The 20626-nt window shown below is 41.3% G+C and overlaps 1 protein-coding gene across 14 annotated transcripts in view; it reads right to left on the bottom strand.

Annotated features, from left to right (window-relative positions):
* The window catches only part of neb (nebulin), a 94198-nt gene that overhangs the window by 49187 nt on the left and 24385 nt on the right, over positions 1-20626 (bottom strand). For 10 of the 14 annotated variants that reach the window (XM_034147091.1, XM_034147093.1, XM_034147103.1 and 7 more), the window contains 55 exons: positions 20058-20264; positions 19853-19957; positions 19654-19761; positions 19257-19568; positions 18556-18762; positions 18365-18469; positions 18158-18265; positions 17753-18064; positions 17334-17540; positions 17143-17247; positions 16936-17043; positions 16531-16842; positions 15750-15956; positions 15563-15667; positions 15105-15212; positions 14674-14985; positions 14366-14569; positions 13370-13474; positions 13155-13262; positions 12745-13056; positions 12453-12656; positions 12201-12305; positions 11857-11964; positions 11455-11766; positions 11163-11366; positions 10959-11063; positions 10740-10847; positions 10341-10652; positions 10044-10247; positions 9806-9910; positions 9610-9717; positions 9191-9502; positions 8899-9102; positions 8700-8804; positions 8486-8593; positions 7826-8137; positions 7519-7722; positions 7254-7358; positions 6897-7004; positions 6453-6764; positions 5685-5888; positions 5488-5592; positions 5221-5328; positions 4832-5143; positions 4552-4656; positions 4330-4428; positions 4103-4204; positions 3865-3972; positions 3439-3750; positions 2291-2395; positions 2087-2191; positions 1896-2000; positions 1692-1799; positions 1465-1575; positions 549-746 (listed from right to left, as the gene is read on the bottom strand). In XM_034147091.1, the coding sequence (XP_034002982.1) occupies positions 549-746; positions 1465-1575; positions 1692-1799; positions 1896-2000; positions 2087-2191; positions 2291-2395; positions 3439-3750; positions 3865-3972; positions 4103-4204; positions 4330-4428; positions 4552-4656; positions 4832-5143; positions 5221-5328; positions 5488-5592; positions 5685-5888; positions 6453-6764; positions 6897-7004; positions 7254-7358; positions 7519-7722; positions 7826-8137; positions 8486-8593; positions 8700-8804; positions 8899-9102; positions 9191-9502; positions 9610-9717; positions 9806-9910; positions 10044-10247; positions 10341-10652; positions 10740-10847; positions 10959-11063; positions 11163-11366; positions 11455-11766; positions 11857-11964; positions 12201-12305; positions 12453-12656; positions 12745-13056; positions 13155-13262; positions 13370-13474; positions 14366-14569; positions 14674-14985; positions 15105-15212; positions 15563-15667; positions 15750-15956; positions 16531-16842; positions 16936-17043; positions 17143-17247; positions 17334-17540; positions 17753-18064; positions 18158-18265; positions 18365-18469; positions 18556-18762; positions 19257-19568; positions 19654-19761; positions 19853-19957; positions 20058-20264 (9489 nt within the window). The remainder of the gene's footprint in view (positions 1-548; positions 747-1464; positions 1576-1691; positions 1800-1895; positions 2001-2086; positions 2192-2290; positions 2396-3438; positions 3751-3864; positions 3973-4102; positions 4205-4329; positions 4429-4551; positions 4657-4831; positions 5144-5220; positions 5329-5487; positions 5593-5684; positions 5889-6452; positions 6765-6896; positions 7005-7253; positions 7359-7518; positions 7723-7825; positions 8138-8485; positions 8594-8699; positions 8805-8898; positions 9103-9190; positions 9503-9609; positions 9718-9805; positions 9911-10043; positions 10248-10340; positions 10653-10739; positions 10848-10958; positions 11064-11162; positions 11367-11454; positions 11767-11856; positions 11965-12200; positions 12306-12452; positions 12657-12744; positions 13057-13154; positions 13263-13369; positions 13475-14365; positions 14570-14673; positions 14986-15104; positions 15213-15562; positions 15668-15749; positions 15957-16530; positions 16843-16935; positions 17044-17142; positions 17248-17333; positions 17541-17752; positions 18065-18157; positions 18266-18364; positions 18470-18555; positions 18763-19256; positions 19569-19653; positions 19762-19852; positions 19958-20057; positions 20265-20626) is intronic. The other 4 variants (XM_034147101.1, XM_034147100.1, XM_034147098.1 and 1 more) reach the window with 4 other exon arrangements.

Raw genomic sequence — 20626 nt, forward strand, 5'->3', positions numbered from 1 at the left:
TTGTATTTTGCATTTTATCTTGTAATTTTATTATATTCTTGTAGTTTTATTATATATTTGTATACTCTCATTCATGTTTGATGATCTGTGAAGCCCACTAAGACAATGGTGTTTTGTGACATTGGGTTATATTAATAACATTAGATTGTATTTGTGAATTCATTTTAGTTTTCTATAACTGTATAAGACTAAAGTCGGAATTTCCCCTGGTAGAATAATAGTGTTTTTCTTCTTCTATCTCTCTCTATTTGTTGTATATATTCTAATAAATACATATACAATTAGTTATATGTAATCAAATGCTTTTATATCTAACAAACAAAAATCTAAACAGTTGTTGAATTTGTCCAAACATCTACCACAGGACACTGCGCAAAAGACAGGTACAAGCACCCCGTTGTGTTTTGTGAGAATAATGAATATATCAATGTGTTTTATTGGGTAATTTGTCTGGCTGTGAACTTGACGAGAAGCTTCCTGGATTATTTTCAGCTACTCCATATCTCAAATTATAAAAAACGCAACAGTTTCCTAAATAATAAACCTACATCGCTGAGGATCTCGTTGGTCTTGCGGGCGCGGATGATGTCCTCCTGCTCGGGGTGGCAGGTCCACTGGTGCAGGTGGGTCCGGTAGAGCACCTCGCTCAGCATGTCCTGGCTGCGCTTAGCCACCTTGTTAGCGATGATGTCCGGGGGGATGTGGTTCTTGGTCTTGGTGATGTGGTAGTCCTTATTGTAGAGCCTCTGTGAAGAGAGGAAACATGGAAAGTTATTGACATTGTCATTACCAATATGAACAATATCCAGAGATGGCAAAAGTACACACATCCTTTACTCAAGTAGAAGTACAGATACTCGTGTTTAAAAATATCTGGTAAAAGTAGAAGTACTGACTAAACTTCTTCACAACGGCAACATGACAACGTTTTCATTGGTCCCTCTTCTTTAGAGAAGACCAGGAAATTATGGATACACGGATCGTGTTCAAATCAATAGGTATTTGTGTTCAAAATGTAAAAAGTCAAAGTAGAAAGTCGTCAGAAAAAAAGAGTAGTGGAGTAAAGTACTGATACAAGAGAAATGTACTTAAGTACAGTAACAAAGTATTTGTATTCCATAACTTCCCACCTCTGACAATATCCAACAATAACATCACACTTCAAGGACTATTTCTTCTTCTATTTGCTCCTTGCAACCTTATTCCTCTCCTATGCATGCACCACAATAGACTAAAGCAAATTCCTTATGTGTGTTAACCTACGCGGCAACACACCTGATTATGATAATAAGGGAGTTTTTTGTAGTATTTGAATAACTTTTTTAAACTTTCTTTGGCTTTCATTTTGCAATATCATTCATATCTTGTTTAACTTTCTTATCAATTGAAGGATGTCTTGTATAGTACCTTGCAAAAGTATCAGAAATGTCTTGTCATGTATGGAATACATAGAGGATATCTTACCAGTCCCTTGTTCTTCTCCTGTCCTACACAGCGCACCACCTCAGGGAAGTCCACCAGGGTCCCGGCCATGTAGTGACCCTTTGCCTTCTCATGGAGCTCATGGTACTTGGCCTAGAAAAAAGTCCAGAATAATGAAAGTCAGTTTTCAGTTCACCTACTATAAGAAGAAAACATGATGCCCTTGTGCTTTTACATTTAGCAATGAACACCCTAAAGGAGTCACTTACGTCACTGATGATCTCCCTGCCCTTCTTTCCGCTGAGAAGTGGGATGTATTGTTGGTCCAGCTTGTAGCCAGTAGCCTTAGCCTCGTCCCATTGATGTTTGTATGTTTTCTGAAGTGACCCAAAGTAGACACAGAGTTAAAGGCAAGTCTGATGTTACCAACAAATATCATACATTTATGAAATAATCTTAGGATATTGCATTACCTCGCTGACGTTCTTGCCCACTTCCCTGCTGTGTGCCAGTTGCGGAGTGTCTTCCGAACCAATATAGTGACCCTTTTCTGCGTTGAAGGTCTCTTTGTACTTCAGCTATAGTGGGAAGCAAACAACGTTATTCATCGTTTTTACTTTGCTTCTTGAAATTAAGAAGTTAAACTTCTTTTTTTTTTACATACATCACTGAGGTTAGCGGCGTTAACTCTCGCCAAGATGAGCTCAGGACGGTCCACGATGTGGGTGAATTTTGCGAAGCCATCCTTTGCGCCCTGCTTGTAGTGTCTCTGCAAGGTAAAAAAACAACATTGAGGTGAGTCAAAATGAACTGAAAACAAAAAAATGGGCAAAAAGTGCTGAAAGAAAACAGCGGTGTGATTACGTACCTCGTTGAGAATCGCCTGAGCATTCCTGGCTTTGACGTGGTGGACGGACTCAGCCGGCATCCAGCCGCAGCCTCGGAGCCATTCCATGTCAGCCTTATACACACACTGAAGACAGAAAGCAGGACAAATGTTATACATTAATCATACCACCTGGTGGGGAAATAGTGAATGTACTCTTCCAATATGAGAGTAACATGATAACAAAGGTATCCCAACTGTAGCTGTGGACATGACAGAATATATGATTACCTAGAAGAGCATCAGGACTGTTTTAGGCATATGATAGCTATGTGATTAACATGATAATTGAGCTGCTATGGAGATAGACATATGACAAGCATGATCATTTCTGACGTGGAGCTAATCTGAACTAAACATTGAATACTGCTTTATATTCCTCCATCTTGTGACTGTGTAACTCCCTCTCTTGTATATCAGCATGTGAAGGACACTGTTCAGGAACTAGTTGATGCTCTGTATGTGATGACTACTTCCATTCTGGAGAGGATAATAAACACATGGATCCTGAGATTGAAGCTCAAGCCGGTGACGAGTGATATTTTTCTAACACCCCCTTATCAGGATATGTATCGTATCACAGCCCTAATGTGCCGTCTAAGACGCTGTCTTACCCCAGCCAGCAGGTGGTGCTGTTGTTTTGTGTTACTTCTTCTTTTGTTAGTAGCAGCCAATGGGAATGACTTACATTGAAAACATAGGAAGTGATACCCACATGTGAGTAATGAGACTAGAGTTTGAATCTGAATCCATCCTTCTTTGCTATGTTGTGGAAAGCATAGCCTGTAAGTATTTTTGGTTCTTTACATATTCACAAGTGGATATCAACGAGTATTTTTGATATTATTTCAATGTTTAAATACATTGCCATTTTGTTATGTTTGTGGTGTATTGAAATGTTGTATATATATTTTTGCATCACAGCTAAGTGCCTAATTTCTATGTATATTGTGTTTCTTTCAGTTTTACTCTGTTGACTTGTGGATGTAAATATCTTATTTAAGGAGATAAACGCTTACCACTTGTCGAGGAGTTATCTATCTGCATAACTGTACTCATAACAACAGTGAGGGCAGAACACCTAATATTAATATGATATAAAGTCCGGGGAAAGTGTGATTAGCACTCACATCGCTCTGCAGATCGTACGCTTTCCTGGCCTGGCGCACATCAGTGGAGTCTGGCAGGCAGGTCCAGTTGTGCAGGTGAGTCCTGTAGTTGAAGTCGTTGACCTGGATCTGGCATTTCTTGGCCAGTTCAATATTCAGCATGTCCACGGGCAGGTTGAACTTGGTCTTGGACTGGTTGAAGTCCTTCTTGTACAGAGCGTCACTGGCAATCCTGGCTGAGTTCAGAGCCAGCATGATCAGAGGGTCGTCCTGGACGCAGCGAGCACCGATGTGGTGGCCCACCTGCTTACGGTACGATTCAAGGTACTTATGCTGCAGAAAAAGAAAAACATTATCTCTATATGCCCAAACCCACAGTTAAATTAGGAACAACTTTCATTGATATTCTGATTATGAAAGGAGGGGTAAGTGTGTCAGTCTACTCACTTTACTCTGCACTTTACTCGTGGAGATGCACTGCTTGATTGGTACAGCGTCTCCAGAAATGAAGTAGCCTGTGGCTTTGACCTTATCCCAGGCTTTGGTGTACAGTTTCTGCAAGAGATGGAAATGGTTATTATAAGTTGTATGATGATTTGTCAAGCTGATGATAACAGAGGATGAAATAGGCAAAAGATTAGGCATTGTTAAAATGTAATATGGAGCAAATCTTTAGTCATCTTACCGGGTGAAGAATCTTAGCCACCTCTCTGGCTGTGGCGAGAATTGGAGTGTCTGGAACGGAGTACTTGGTCTTGTCCTTGTGCCAGGCCTCACGATATTTGGGCTGAACAGAAGGATAAACCAGAAGTTAGTTACCAAACAAAAACTGGAATCTGTCATCGTCACGTTTAAGTGGTTTAATTGAAGATAGGCCTCAAACATATCCAAATTGCAGAGAGTCTTCCTCACCTCGTTGAGGACTTTAGCAGCATTCTTGGCACAGATCATATCCAGCCTGTCAGTTGGAACAATGTATTTCTGCGTATCCTGCTTCACACGGTAGCCTCTCTGTAAAATAGCAGGAAAGGTGTGTAAGAAGAATAATTTAGCAAATACACTGAGGGAACAAATGCATATGCAAAATGTTTAACAAATGTATATAAATGTGTGTATTTAAGAAGTCACACTTACATCAGCCAGGACCTTCTGTGCGTGCTTCACCCTCACTACATCCACAGACTCATGTGGATTCCATCCACATCCACGGATCCATTCCATATCAGCTTTGTACACAGCCTGAGGAAACAAAAACAGGTTCATGTTAATGTGTTTATGAGATATAAATGTACAGTATTTACAAAGTGAGAGTTGCTCGGGCTACAATAGGATACAGATTACATATAATACAATACATATGTGATCATTGCTTCAATAGAGTGAATATTATCCACAAGCATTTCTATAAACCTACATCACTCTGCAGGTCGTAAGCCTTTCTGGCCTGGCGCACATCAGTGGAGTCTGGCAGGCAGGTCCAGTTGTGCAGGTGAGTCCTGTAGTTGAAGTCGTTGACCTGGATCTGGCATTTCTTGGCCAGTTCAATATTCAGCATGTCCACGGGCAGGTTGAACTTGGTCTTGGACTGGTTGAAGTCCTTCTTGTACAGAGCGTCACTGGCAATCCTGGCTGAGTTCAGAGCCAGCATGATCAGAGGGTCGTCCTGGACGCAGCGAGCACCGATGTGGTGGCCCACCTGCTTACGGTATCCTGTATGGTACTTGTACTAAAAGAGAAGAGATAGAAGATGAAGCAAGAAATGTATTTCATGTATGATTGTTACTGTATTTAAGCTTTACTTACATCACTGACGATATCCCTGGAAGCTCTGGCCTTCAGCACAGAGATAGTATCCTCCTTGATGTGGTAGCCTTTGGCCTTCTGCTCATCCCAACTCTTCGTGTACAGTTTCTGCACAGAACAAGAACATATGATCAAAAAAACTGCAAAACAGTTGAAGCAAACCAAAAAGTAAGTACTTTATAAAACTACATTTCAACCTGTGCATTTATGTAAAGTTTCAATACTTCTAACATGGGTAGAACTTGGCTTGTTTTAAAGCAAACTTACATTGCTGATGCTGACAGCATTGGCCTTGGACAGAATAAAGCCGGGGGCGTCGGGCGGCATGTGGAATTTGAGCTTGTCATTATCCCAGACTTCCCTATATTTCCTCTGTCAGAAATAAATAAAAAGGATTAAAAACATATTGAGTTTAACATTTACTAGGAAAGGCATTTTGCATTACTGAATATGTAATAACTCACATCACTGATGTTGATAGCGTTTTGCTTGGACAGGACCATAGCTGGCAGATCGACCACGCTGGTGAACTTCACGCTGCTTGGGGGCTGGCGGTAGAGCCTCTCATTGAAGATCTTCATGGCGTGCTTAGCTTTGACGACGTCCACTGAGTCCTGTGGGGACCAGCCGCATCCTCTCAGCCACTCCATATCAGATTTGTACAAGGCCTGAAAAAAGAAAGACAAAAAATACAGATGTGTTTTTGTTCTTGTAGGTTTTTCAACTTGGATGCTCCAACAAATGGACGAAGTGATTTCCCTCTCCACAAACCGAATAACATTATGTTGGGAAAATACTCAATGTACTCTTCCAATATCAGAGTAGCACATGATAACAAAGGTATCCCAACTGTAGCTGTGTACATGACAGGATGTCTGATTACCTAGAAGAGCATCAGGACTGTTTTAGGCATATGATAGCTATGGGATTAACATGAGGATTCAGCCTCTATGGAGATAGACATATGACAAGCATGATCATTTCTGACGTGGAGCTAATCTGAAGTAAACATTGAATACTGCTTTGAACCGGTATTCCTCCATCTTGTGATTGTGAAACTCCTTCTCTTGTATATAAGCATGTGAAGGACACTGTTCAGGAACTAGTTGTACCAACTGCTCTGTATGTGATGTCTACTTACATTCTTGCAAGGATAATAAATACATGTATCCTGATATTGAACCTCAAGCCAGTGACGAGTGATATTTCTCTAACACATTACATATACTTACATCGCTGTTTAAGTCGTAGGCCTTCCTAGCACGGACCACATCCGTGGAGTCGGGCATGCAGGTCCAGTTGTGCAGGCGGGTGGCGTAGTTGGTTTGGTTGACCTGGTTCTGGCATTTCTTGGCCAGCGCGATACTCAGCATGTCCACTGGCAGGTTGTACTTTGTCTTGGACTTGTTGAAGTCCTTCTTGTACAGAGCGTCACTGAAGATCTTGGCTGCATTAGCGGCCAGCATGATCAGCTGGTCGTCTTTGACGCTGAGTGCACCGATTTGATTGCCACACTGCTTGCGGAAACCGGCCTTGTATTTGTACTAAAAACATGGGATGGAAATATTTAGATTATTCTCATAAAAGGAATCATTGCAGTGAATAAAATAAAGGATAATGCTGCTGAAGAATTTAGATTGTGAAGCATAATACTTCACAAATAAAGACAGACTTACATCACTGATGATATTTCGGGAGGCCTTAGCTGCCAAAATAGAAATGGCATCTTTGGGAAGGTAGTAGCCTTTGTTGATGGTTTCCATATAGCCTTCACGGTATTGTTTCTGGGAACCAAAAGAAGGAATAGGCAGTTAGTATGTCTGATATACATTTAGTTTAAATTCCAATATCAGTACCAATGGAGACTATTTCCTTGTACTAGTGATTAAAACATCAACACTAAAATGTCCTTCATTCTTCAAACATTAGGACAATATCTGATAATTATTCTTTAAGCAAGTTAACAATTATTGATATGATCATATGTGATGCACTTATTGGTTTAAGAACTACATTGAGAGGCACTACATTACCAGACTGGTGTTGATATTATTCTGCTTGGCCAGGATGATCTCTGGGATGTCAGTACCCATGTGAAGTTTGACCTTATCCGTATCCCAGGCGGAAGTGTACGCTTGCTGTAAACAGCAGATTGACACAGTTTTATGCGATTCATCGAGTCGAACAAAGGGAAGTAAGTCAACACTTTTCCACATATTCTGTATAATACTTAAAATCAAAAGAAACTAAGATAAAAATGCAAAATAACAATAAAGTACAATGTTATAGGATCTCTACCTTGTTCATGATATGGGCATTTGCCGTAGCAAGGGCATATGGGATGTCACTTGTCTTGGCTGTGAACTTGAATTTGCTGGGATGCTCACGGTACTTCCTTTCATTCAGGATCGCTCCTGCTTTCTTGGCCTTCTCCACATCAACTGAACCTATTGGCACCCAACCGGTTCCCCTCATCCATTCCATGTCGGCCTTATAAATAGCCTACAAGTCATATCGGGAGGATAAAAAGTGGAGACACATTGAATAAAATAAATAAGCAAGATAAAGTTGAGCAAACACATTCTGATAAACTCTCGTTACTTACATCACTCTGCAGGTCGTAAGCCTTTCTGGCCTGGCGCACATCAGTGGAGTCTGGCAGGCAGGTCCAGTTGTGCAGGTGAGTCCTGTAGTTGAAGTCGTTGACCTGGATCTGGCATTTCTTGGCCAGTTCAATATTCAGCATGTCCACGGGCAGGTTGAACTTGGTCTTGGACTGGTTGAAGTCCTTCTTGTACAGAGCGTCACTGGCAATCCTGGCTGAGTTCAGAGCCAGCATGATCAGAGGGTCGTCCTGGACGCAGCGAGCACCGATGTGGTGGCCCACCTGCTTACGGTATCCTGCCTTATATTTATACTGTGTAGAAAGAGAAGGTAAAGGTGAAGGTCTTTAATACAAAAATTATCTTATGCATACATTTTGTTAGTTATAGGTTGGCATATCATTGTGACACTGATGTCAATCTTGTATAATTATATTTTATATAATAGATATACAGTATATCGTTCACTGTCAATATGGGTATATTTTGCCAAATTGGGATCAATAAAGTATATCTAATCTGAAGTGAAAGTACAATACAAGTAAGCACACATTTTTATAGCCTTGGGCCCCCGTTTTTGAGCCACATTGCTTAAGACAGGTTATTTCGTATTGCTATTGATATATGTCTGAGAGAAAAGTGTCCTTTCGTATGTTACGTACATCACTGATGATTTCTCTTCCTTTTTTGGCAGCAACAATAGAGACAGCATCGGACTTGATGTCGTAGCCCTTTCTGAACATCGCGTCAACAGCTTCCCTGTAATTTTTCTGAAAGAAAAATTAAAATAGTTGATTATAAAATGAACATTATCAGCATCATATTTTCTTACATGGCTGTATAATACAAGTTGAGGTCAAAACAGACCGAACGTACCTTGCTCATGTTGTAAGCATTAGCTTTAGAGAGCAGAATCTCAGGTAAGTCTGCGTTTATATGGTTCTTGACTTTGTCAACCTCCCAAGCTGCCGTATAGTTTTTCTGTTGTGAGGAACATAAAAAAGGGATTGAAAACACATTAACACACCAGGAGATGATTGAAGGAATTGTAAAAGAGGGATGTGATATTCTTCACCTTGTTGATGATGCCAGCATTTGCTTTGGCCAAGACCATGGACATGGAAGACATGTCCGTGGTGAATTTCTGTTTGTCTGGTTTCAACCTGTACAGATGTTCGCTGAGAATCTTTCCAGCGTGCTTTGCCTTCAACACATCAACTGAACCTATGGGGATCCATCCGACGCCTATCACCTCATCCCTGTCAGCCTTGTATACAGCCTGTTGGGAAAATAGTTTACATGTAACATTAAAAAACCTCAGCACATTGTTTGTTGAAAGATGTTGAACATGTCAAAGAGAGGCTCACATTGCTCTGCAGATCGTACGCTTTCCTGGCCTGGCGCACATCACTGGAGTCGGGCAGGCAGGTCCAGTTGTGCAGGCGGGTGATGTAGTTGGCGTGGTTGACCTGGATCTGGCATTTCTTGGCCAGCTCGATACTCAGCATGTCCACTGGCAGGTTGAACTTGGTCTTGGACTTGTTGAAGTCCTTCTTGTACAGAGCGTCACTAGCAATCTTTGCCGAGTTCATAGCCAGAACGATCAGAGGATCGTCTTTGACACTGAGGGCTCCGATGTGGTGGCCCACCTGCTTACGGTATCCTGTCTTGTACTTGTACTGATGATATCAACAGTAGCAGCCATTAATAACAATAATAATTTGCCCCAAAAAAAAATATATTGCATGACCGTGTTATAGTGTTGTTGTGAGTTGTGGTCACTTACATCACTGATGATGTCCCTGGAGGACTTAGCAGCCTTTACAGAGATAGCATCCCCGGGAAGGACATAACCTTTGCTGATGGTGGCCTCATAACCTTGTCTGTAGAGTTTCTACAAAGAAAGACACAATATGAATACTTTTGTTAACAGCTCTTCAACAAATGGAGGTCCAATAATTCAGCTTCTTCACTAAGCTAACCTTGCTCATGGTGATAGCATTCTGCTGACCGAGGACGATCTCAGGAGTGTCAGGGTTGATGTGCAGCTTGGTCTTGTCCTTCTCCCATGCGGCGGTGTAGAGTTGCTGGAACAAACCACAAATAAGTGTTACTTGATTAACTGAAGATATCTCAAGAGAGAGGTCTCCATTGCATTAGTAATAGACCTTTTTTCACAAAAATATATTTGAATTCAACCCAAAATATTTAAATTCGAACCTTGTTCATGACCAAAGCGTTATTCTTCGCAAGTACGAGGTTCATAGCCTCTGTGGTGCTCTTGAAGGGGAAATTGCTTGGGGGTTGGCGGTACTTCCTTTCATTCAAAGCATCTCCAGCTTTCTTGGCTTTCTCCACATCCAGTGAGCCAATGGGAACCCAGCCCAAACCCTGGAGCCACTTCAAGTCAGCTTTGTAGACAGCCTTTGAAGTGAGTAAAGAAAACAATTAAATTCCTCACATACTTGGTAGCATGAAACTGAAATAAAAACAATAAAGCAAGGGAGCTACACTCACGTCGCTCTGTATGTCATATGCGCGCCTGGCCTGGCGCACATCAGTGGAGTCTGGAAGACAAGTCCAGTTGTGCAGGCGGGTGATGTAGTTGGCGTGGTTGACCTGGATCTGGTTCTTCTTGGCCAGCGCAAAGGCGATCATGTCCACAGGCAGGTTGAACTTGGTCTTGGACTTGTTGAAGTCCTTCTTGTACAAAGCGTCACTGGCAATCCTGGCTGAGTTCAGAGCCAGAACCAGCAGAGGATCGTCCTGGACGCAGCGAGCACCGATGTGGTGGCCGAGCTGCTTACGGTATCCTTCATGGTACTTGTGCTGGAAGAAAATGTAATAACAAAGTTCCATGGTTACATGTGCAGTGATAAACATATGGAAACGGTTTGTATTTGTTAAAAAGCTTACATCACTGGCAATAGCCGTGGTCTTCTTGGCAGCGAGGATGGAAATGGCATCGCCGCGCAGGTCGTAGCCCTTCTTCTTGGAGTCTTCATTTGCCTGCTTGTACTTTTTCTGTAAACAAACACAAACATACCAGAAATTAAGTATATACATTTACCCTTGAAAGTAAACTGGAATACGGCGGGTTGCTGTATCACCATAAATACTGAATTGTTCACGTACCAAACTGTAGTTGACATTGTTTGCTTTGGCTAGAAGAACATCCATAGAATCAGGCATGATGTGGATCTTCGTCTTCTCCTTGTTCCAGACATCAGAATATGCTTTCTGTGGTCATAAACAAAAGAAAAAGAGAGAAATTACTAACATGATGAACACTGCAAATATGCATTTTTATGATTACATAATTGTAATGTTATTTCATACCTTGTTCATAACCTTGTTATTGGCCTTAGCCAACACCAGGGACATGTCCTCAGTGGTGAGTTTGAATTTGAAGTTGCTTGGGTGTTGACGATACTTCCTCTCATTCAGAGCCTCACCGGCTTTCTTTGCCTTCTCAACATCCAGTGAACCTATCGGCACCCATCCGATACCCTGCATCATCCTTAAGTCCTCCTTGTACACATTCTGGATGCAACAGAAACATTGTGTTATATGGTCCAAGATGTTCAAAAAATAAACTTTCTATAAGATACATTTCAGGATTCATACTCACATCACTCTGTATGTCATATGCGCGCCTGGCCTGGCGCACATCAGTGGAGTCTGGAAGACAAGTCCAGTTGTGGAGGCGGGTGATGTAGTTGGCGTGGTTGACCTGGATCTGGTTCTTCTTGGCCAGCGCAAAGGCGATCATGTCCACAGGCAGGTTGAACTTGGTCTTGGACTTGTTGAAGTCCTTCTTGTACAGATGGTCACTGGCAATCCTGGCTGAGTTCAGAGCCAGAACCAGCAGAGGATCGTCCTGGACGCAGCGAGCACCGATGTGGTGGCCGAGCTGCTTACGGTATCCTTCATGGTACTTGTGCTGGAAGAGAATTGAACAACAAAGTTTTATGGTTACATGTGCAGTGATAAATATATGGAAACAGTTTTAAAAAGAAATCCCACAGCTTACATCACTGGCAATAGCCGTGGTCTTCTTGGCAGCGAGGATGGAAATGGCATCGCCGCGCAGGTCGTAGCCCTTCTTCTTGGAGTCTTCATTTGCCTGCTTGTACTTTTTCTGTAAGCAAACACAAACATCCCACATTAAATGTACATTCATTTCTGATTTAAAAGTAGGTCTGAGTTATAATAAGACACAGATGTATCGAAAACAAACAATATCCTAATGAATATAGCATATTGTAACCTTGTTTAGAAATATCTTACATCAATAAAATGTATTACTATTATCATTATATTATCCTTATACTGTATTTAATTGCTTTACCATAATATGTTTAATTTTTCACTTACCAAACTGTAGTTGACATTGTTTGCTTTGGCTAGAAGAACATCCATAGAGTCAGGCATGATGTGGATTGTTGTCTTGTCGTGGTTCCAGGCATCAGAGTATGCTTTCTTTAAAGATACAAAAATATATATTATTATTACAATATACTCTGCAAGAATGCATTTTAATTCACGGAAAAGCTTTCATCATATCAGTATAAGTAGTTCAACTGTGCCATTTTGACCTTCTCGATTACAGGATTGATGATTTCATACCTTGTTCATAACCTTGTTATTGGCCTTAGCCAACACCAGGGACATGTCCTCAGTGGTGATTTTGAATTTGAAGTTGCTTGGGTGTTGACGATACTTCCTCTCATTCAGAGCCTCACCGGCTTTCTTTGCCTTCTCAACATCCAGTGAACCTATCGGCACCCATCCGATACCCTGCATCATCCTTAAGTCCTCCTTGTACACATTCTGGATGCAACAGAAACATTGTGTTATATGGTCCAAGATGTTCAAAAAATAAACTTTCTATAAGATACATTTCAGGATTCATACTCACATCACTCTGTATGTCATATGCGCGCCTGGCCTGGCGCACATCGGTGGAGTCTGGAAGACAAGTCCAGTTGTGGAGGCGGGTGATGTAGTTGGCGTGGTTGACCTGGATCTGGTTCTTCTTGGCCAGCGCAAAGGCTATCATGTCCACAGGCAGGTTGAACTTGGTCTTGGACTTGTTGAAGTCCTTCTTGTACAAAGCGTCACTGGCAATCCTGGCTGAGTTCAGAGCCAGAACCAGCAGAGGATCGTCCTGGACGCAGCGAGCACCGATGTGGTGGCCCACCTGCTTACGGTATCCTTCATGGTACTTGTGCTGGAAGAAAATTGAATAACAAAGTTCCATGGTCACATGTGCAGTGATAAACATATGGAAACAGTTTATCTTTGTTAAAAAGAAATCCCACAGCTTACATCACTGGCAATATCCCTGGTCTTCTTGGCTGCGATGATAGAAATGGCATCATTGCGCAGGTCGTAGCCCTTCTTCTTAGCGTCCTCATTTGCCTGCCTGTACTGGTTCTGTATAAAGGAAAATAAAGAAATAAATTAACATCTTCTGAAAAATGGTTGTGTACCAATAATAATGTTGCTTTAAAGCGATCAATTACTCAGAAAAAGTGACTCACCAAACTGTAGTTGGTTTTGTTTGCTTTGGCTAGAAGAACCTCCATAGAGTCAGGCATGATGTGGATTGATGTCTTGTCTTTCTCCCAGGCTTGATTGTAAGCTTGCTGTAGATCAAATTAAAACAAAAAAAGTTTAGTTTCAATAATACAAAATTAAAAACATTTTGAAAAATGATATATACAGCTGATGAAATTAGAAAACTCCTAACTTGTAGGACTTCTTAAATCTAGTAAAGTGGAGAATGTTTTCAAGTCGTCAGGAACTTTTTCTCAGTTTTGTTCACATTCAATTTCGCTTAAGATTATATTGAATAGATTAAAACTACACTTAATAACCTCCTCAGATTTATTTTCTACAAGCAGAGGCACATCAGAGGTTGTACTTAATCAGGGTTGTTGTTTGCATTGATCTCTAAACCTTTCAAATGATGTGCTAAAAGAGAAACATATATTCAAGGCTGAATCATCACTGATATTGCTCTATGCAGATGATGTGATGATATTCCTCACAGAGCGACAGACATTTCAGCACTATCTTTTAACATAAAATAACAATTTTAGAGACATTCAGGGTATAAATTAGATTTTAAATAATGTAATGCAAGTCTGTTAATCATTACATTATTTTAAATGTACCCTAAATAAGCCCATTGGATATTTAGAAATGAATATCACTACCAATGAACAGCTTGTTTCGAGTAAATTACTCTTATTTACCAAACAATGTCTATTCTTATATAGAGTATGATTAAATTGACTTTGCTGTTATCGACATTAGGAAAAACCTATGTTATGAAAGCTAAAATTCCTTTTCTATTTTTTCTATTTCAGGTGTTGCCATGCTATCGTCCTGCCTTATGTTTTGAAACACTGAATAAAAAACATAATACAAAGTACTGTCTTTACAGTTAAAGACAACCTGTGAAGTGAACTTGCAGAAAAACATTCATCAATACTGTATAAAACACAACATTAACAAAATTGCATAGAAAATACCTTGTTCATAACCTTGTTATTGGCCTTAGCCAACACCAGGGACATGTCCTCAGTGGTGATTTTGAATTTGAAGTTGCTTGGGTGTTGACGATACTTCCTCTCATTCAGAGCCTCACCGGCTTTCTTTGCCTTCTCAACATCCAGTGAACCTATCGGCACCCATCCGATACCCTGCATCATCTTGAAGTCCTCCTTGTACAAATTCTGGATGCAAAAAAAGGTTTAATATTGTGAACGATGATTCTAAAACTTGAAATATCTGCAAAACGAATACTGCACAAAGTAAACATTTCAGGATTCATACTCACATCACTCTGTATGTCATATGCGTGCCTGGCCTGGCGCACATCAGTGGAGTCTGGAAGACAAGTCCAGTTGTGCAGACGGGTGATGTAGTTGGCGTGGTTGACCTGGATCTGGTTCTTCTTGGCCAGCGCAAAGGCAATCATGTCCACGGGCAGGTTGAACTTGGTCTTGGACTTGTTGAAGTCCTTCTTGTACAGAGCGTCACTGGCAATCCTGGCTGAGTTCAGAGCCAGAACCAGCAGAGGGTCGTCCTGGACGCAGCGAGCACCGATGTGGTGGCCCACCTGCTTACGGTATCCTGCATGGTACTTGTACTAAAAAAAGAAAGTGTGAGAGTTTTATCACCAAATAAAAAAACTCTTGAGGGTGGGAATATCACAATTGATGTATACAGTTGTTGGAACAGTATAGGAATATCCACACAGACACTTACATCACTAGCAATAGCAGTGGAAGCTTTGGCAGCCAAGACTGAAATGGCATCACCATGAAGATGGTGGCCCTTCTTCTTGGACAGCTCATTGTCCAACTTGTACAGTTTCTGAAGAGAGAAAGGATATACATTTGTATTAAGGAGAGCATGTCTTCTTCATACTGAATCAACTAATGCACCAACATGAAGTAATGTAATCAAATCAGTTTATTAACCAACAGTTCAAAATACAATTATAATGATGATTGAAATCCAGCAACCTGGTAATCTAGCTCAGACACAAAGCAAATAGTATTTAAAATATATGATTACTTTCGAAATGGAGATACCGTTCTGTTTACTGGTCCCAACCAATTCCTTTTGGCAAGATCCATACGGCTAGTTTTGTTTATTTCCATAACAGACCCCAGAAAAGATCTAGAAAATCATGTGTGGAAACATTAAGTATAACCCTTTACCTCACTGACGTTCTTCTTGTTTCCTCTGGCTAGAACAATGTCCATCGCATCAGGCATCATGTGGATTGAAGTCTTGGCTTTTTCCCAGGCAGTGGTGTAGGATTGCTAAAAAACAACATTTACGTCACATAAATGCTAGAGTAGACCAATTTGTGATTTTAAAAAAACCACAAATCCTATCCAGTACCTTATTCATGATCTTGTTGTTGGCGGTGGCCAGTAAGAGATCCATGGAGTGCATGTCTTTAGTGAAATTGAATTTGCTGGGAGACTGACGGTATTTGGATTCGCTGAAGATACGTCCGGCTAATTTTGCTTTCTCAACATCCACCGATCCAATGGGAATCCATCCTACTCCCTTAACGTAGCTTTCATACTCACTCTTGTACTGGTTCTGAAGGGGGAAAGTCAAGAAAAACAGTTTATTTTAGATGCAAAACAGCTACATGCAAAGTCAATGTCCCAATTTGGAGTGAAAGTCTTGTGTAAATAGATATTATTTAAGTCAGACTCTCTATGTACATCACTGGCGATGAACTGCATGTTACGAGCAAGTCGCAGGTTCATGGCGTCAGGCATCACAGTGTAGTGTGGGTTGGACTGCTTGTATCCAGCATTAGTCTGAACACGTGAGGCATGTTTGGCCTGCACCAGTTAACTTTAACCAAACCTTTATAATTAGTCCATTGCTTACTTTTCACTTGAATTAAGACTAGAATAGAGAAACAAAACATATGCCATTGTCCAATTTCACTTAATAGTTTTTTGACATGTATATAGTATAGATAATCTTGCACTATTGATTGTACTCTGTTTCTTCTTGCACTATTTTATAGATTAGTTTTATTGTTTTATGTCTTGTATATATCTATGTTGCATTGTTGAAGGAGCCTGGGACTTCAGATCTTCACTGCCATAACTACACTGAAGCTACTAGGCTATTGTTTGGGTAAAAAGGGAGAACATACATCACTCTGAATCTCCATCATGCTGCGACACCGCTGCACGTTCAAGTTGTCAGGCAGCATCAAGTAGCCGTTAGGGATCTTCCTGTAGCCGGCGAAGGTCTGAACCTTTGAAGCATGTTTGGCCTGGGTCAAACTCATCATGTCCACTGGGGAGTGATACTTCAGCTTGGCCTTGTGGTAGTCCTTCTTGTAGTTCTTGTCACTCTGCAATTTGGCCAACTGCATGTAGTGGACCATCAGAGGATCGTCCTTGACGCTGCGGAAACCAATATGGTGTCCTCTGGCCTTCTCGTAAGCCAGCTTGTACTTGTACTGTAAACAGTGAAAGAATACTTGTTTAACATTCATGGTGGGTTTCAGTACATTCCCTTCTTAATTTGGCACAGGAATGTTTGTTCAACTTACGTCACTGGCAATTCTAGTTCCAGCTTTGGCGGCCAAGATTGCGATGGCGTCTCCTTTGAGATGGTAGCCCTTATTGGCCATCGCCACAACACCGGCTTTGTAAAGTTTCTGTTTGGATAAAAGTAAGAGTGTTAAAATACACAAACCGATCACCATTATTTATATACAATTAGAGGTAGGTTAAACAGTTTTAAGTATTCCTCTTACGTTGCTCATGTTGAGGGCATTAGCCTTGGCCAGGATGATTTCAGGAGAATCAGGCATGACGTGGATGCTCAGTTTGGCCTTATCCCAAGCTGCAGTGTATGCTTGCTGTAAGACCAGAAAAACAAATGAATGATGATAATAATTCATACTTAGTGGCCCTGCACTCTACAGAACAGTTAACCATGCTGCACCTTGTTCATGATCTTGTTGTTGGCAGTAGCCAGAGCAATGTCCATGGAGTCCATCAGCTTGCTGAACTTGTGGGTGGTTGGGTCGGTGCGGTACTTGTTGTCGCTCTGAATCAGACCGCCAATTTTAGCCGTCTCAACTCCAATTGAGCCGATAGGGACCCATCCAGTGCCTCTGATATAGTTATTATATTCAGACTTGTAGTCGCACTGAAAAAAAACATAATTCAGATGATTAGAGTTTGATAAAAATCAATTATTAGTTGTTTTCTGCCTTTGTGGTAGAGAAACTCCCTCTGGAGGGAACACAGGGATTCTAGCCTTTGCAGACCATGTACATGCACACAAACCTATATAACATACTACAGGAAAGGGGAGACCCCAAGAAGCATTTTAGGGCCCCTTTAATGTTTCAAACTTACATCGCTAGCCTGGGTGCTCATGGTGCGAGCGTGCTTCAGGCTAATTGCATCAGGGAGGAGAGAGTAACTGTGCTGGATCGTTCTGTATCCGGCGAAGGTCTGAACCTTTGAAGCATGTTTGGCCTGCACCAAACTCATCATGTCCACTGGGGAGTGATACTTCAGCTTGGCCTTGTTGTAGTCCTTCTTGTAGTTCTTGTCACTCTGCAATTTGGCCAACTGCATGTAGTGGACCATCAGAGGATCGTCCTTGATGCTGCGGAAACCAACATGGTGTCCTCTGGCCTTCTCGTAAGCCAGCTTGTACTTGTACTGTAAACAGTGAAAGAATACTTGTTTAACATTCATGGTGGGTTTCAGTACATTCCCTTCTTAATTTGGCACAGGAATGTTTGTTCAACTTACGTCACTGGCAATTCTAGTTCCAGCTTTGGCGGCCAAGATTGCGATGGCGTCTCCTTTGAGATGGTAGCCCTTATTGGCCATCGCCACAACACCGGCTTTGTAAAGTTTCTGTTTGGATAAAAGTAAGAGTGTTAAAATACACAAACCGATCACCATTATTTATATACAATTAGAGGTAGGTTAAACAGTTTTAAGTATTCCTCTTACGTTGCTCATGTTGAGGGCATTAGCCTTGGCCAGGATGATTTCAGGAGAATCAGGCATGACGTGGATGCTCAGTTTAGCCTTATCCCAAGCTGCAGTGTATGCTTGCTGTAAGACCAGAAAAACAAATGAATGATGATAATAATTCATACTTAGTGGCCCTGCACTCTACAGAACAGTTAACCATGCTGCACCTTGTTCATGATCTTGTTGTTGGCAGTAGCCAGAGCAATGTCCATGGAGTCCATCAGCTTGCTGAACTTGTGGGTGGATGGGTCGGTGCGGTACCTGTTGTCGCTCTGAATCAGACCGCCAATTTTAGCCGTCTCAACTCCAATTGAGCCGATAGGGACCCATCCAGTGCCTCTGATATAGTTATTATATTCAGACTTGTAGTCACACTGAAAAAAAACATAGATAAGTTGTTAGAGTATGACTCGTGTCAACGTTTTTGCACAATTGTGAAAATCAATAGATGCATTTATGTGTTGCAACTGGCAAAAAGTAAAACATTAGCCTATAAACTGCGGATGGGTAGAAGTATAAAATAGCAGGAAATGTAAATACTTCTACTACACTATAATTAAAAATGACAATTAGTAGTGATTGAAAGAATTTCCATTTAAATTTAAACATTTAGTTAATTTCTTTGAAATTAAGTTAATTTTATTCTCTGTGTTTATTTAATAATGCATTTATTTTGTATTATGTTAGAGCCCGTTTTAACTCTGTTTGAAAGGTTCTATATAAATAAAGTGTATTATTATTATTTAATCTGGAGGGAAACTTTGGGATTTTAGCCTTAGCAGACCATTTACATGCACAAAAACCTATATAACGCACTACAGGAAAGGGAAAACCCCAAAAGGCATTTGAAGGCCCCTTTCAAACTTACATCACTTGACTGGGCGTTCATTTTGCGACACCGCTGCACGTTCAAGTTGTCGGGCAGGATCATGTAGCCGTTAGGGATCTTCCTGTATCCGGCGAAGGTCTGAACCTTTGAAGCATGTTTGGCTTGCACCAAACTCATCATGTCCACTGGGGAGTGATACTTCAGCTTGGCCTTGTTGTAGTCCTTCTTGTAGTTCTTGTCACTCTGCAATTTGGCCAACTGCATGTAGTGGACCATCAGAGGATCGTCCTTGATGCTGCGGAAACCAATATGGTGGCCCTTTGCCTTCTCAAATTCTTTCTTATATTGGATCTGGAAAAAAAGGAGTTTGTGGACGTTAGTGACTTTTTCAGTTAAATGGAAAAAAGTGCGTTGGGTAGATTTATGATATACATACATTGCTGGCAATATGTCTGCCATGCTTGGCGTGAATGACAGAAATGGCATCCGGCTTCATGTTGTATCCCTTGGCAATATCGGCCAGCCACTTGTGCTTGTAGTGACTCTGTGGATAAACAAAGCAAAAAAGTGTTACGACAATTATTTCTTTGGCATATAAAACATTTTCTAACTTAATGAATATGATGTCCTCTTACCTCGCTCAGGGTCTGGGCGTTGAATTTAGCCTGAAGGAACTGAGGGCTGTCACCCGGCAGATTATAGGTGTGCATGAACTTCTCTCCAGAAGCTTTGTATGAAGACTAGAGAGGAAGAACAAAAGTCAAACCTGGTACATGAATAATCAACACATTTTGGAGTTGTGAAGGCATTGGTTTCTTTATTATTAGAAGACATTCTTACGTGATCCATGATCTTGGTGTTGGCCATAGCCAGAGTCATGTTCATGGCATCAGTCTTGCTGGTGAATTTGAAAGAACTTGGGGGCTGGCGGTAGTGGTGCTCATCCAGGGCGGCTGTAGCAACTTTGGCCTTCTCCACATCAATAGAACCAATAGGGATCCATCCTGTGCCTTTAGTGAAGTTGCTGTATTCTGATTTGTAGAGATTCTGTGGGTTTAAAGAGAAGAAGATTGAGAATTTGAGTGTTTGTCATCAATAGGGATGCTCCGATCGATCGGTCACCGATCGAGATCTGCCGATACTCACTCTCTACCGATCGATCGGTGCTCTCTAAACATGCCGATCGCGAGGGCCGATCGCATGACGTAAAATACATGACACTTTTCTCTGTACGCGGCAAAACAAGCTCGCCAAAATGGCTTCACCGGTCTGGCATTATTTTAAGGTGTCCGAAAAAGACAGTAAAATAGCGGTATGCAACGTGTGTGTGAAGCAGAAATCCTGCAGCTCCACCCGCTGTGACGGACCGGTGAGCGGAGCAGAACACACAAGAGTTAGACCTAACACAC

Source organism: Trematomus bernacchii, unplaced genomic scaffold (assembly GCF_902827165.1).
Source record: "Trematomus bernacchii unplaced genomic scaffold, fTreBer1.1, whole genome shotgun sequence".
NCBI classification, from domain to species: Eukaryota; Metazoa; Chordata; class Actinopteri; order Perciformes; family Nototheniidae; genus Trematomus; species Trematomus bernacchii.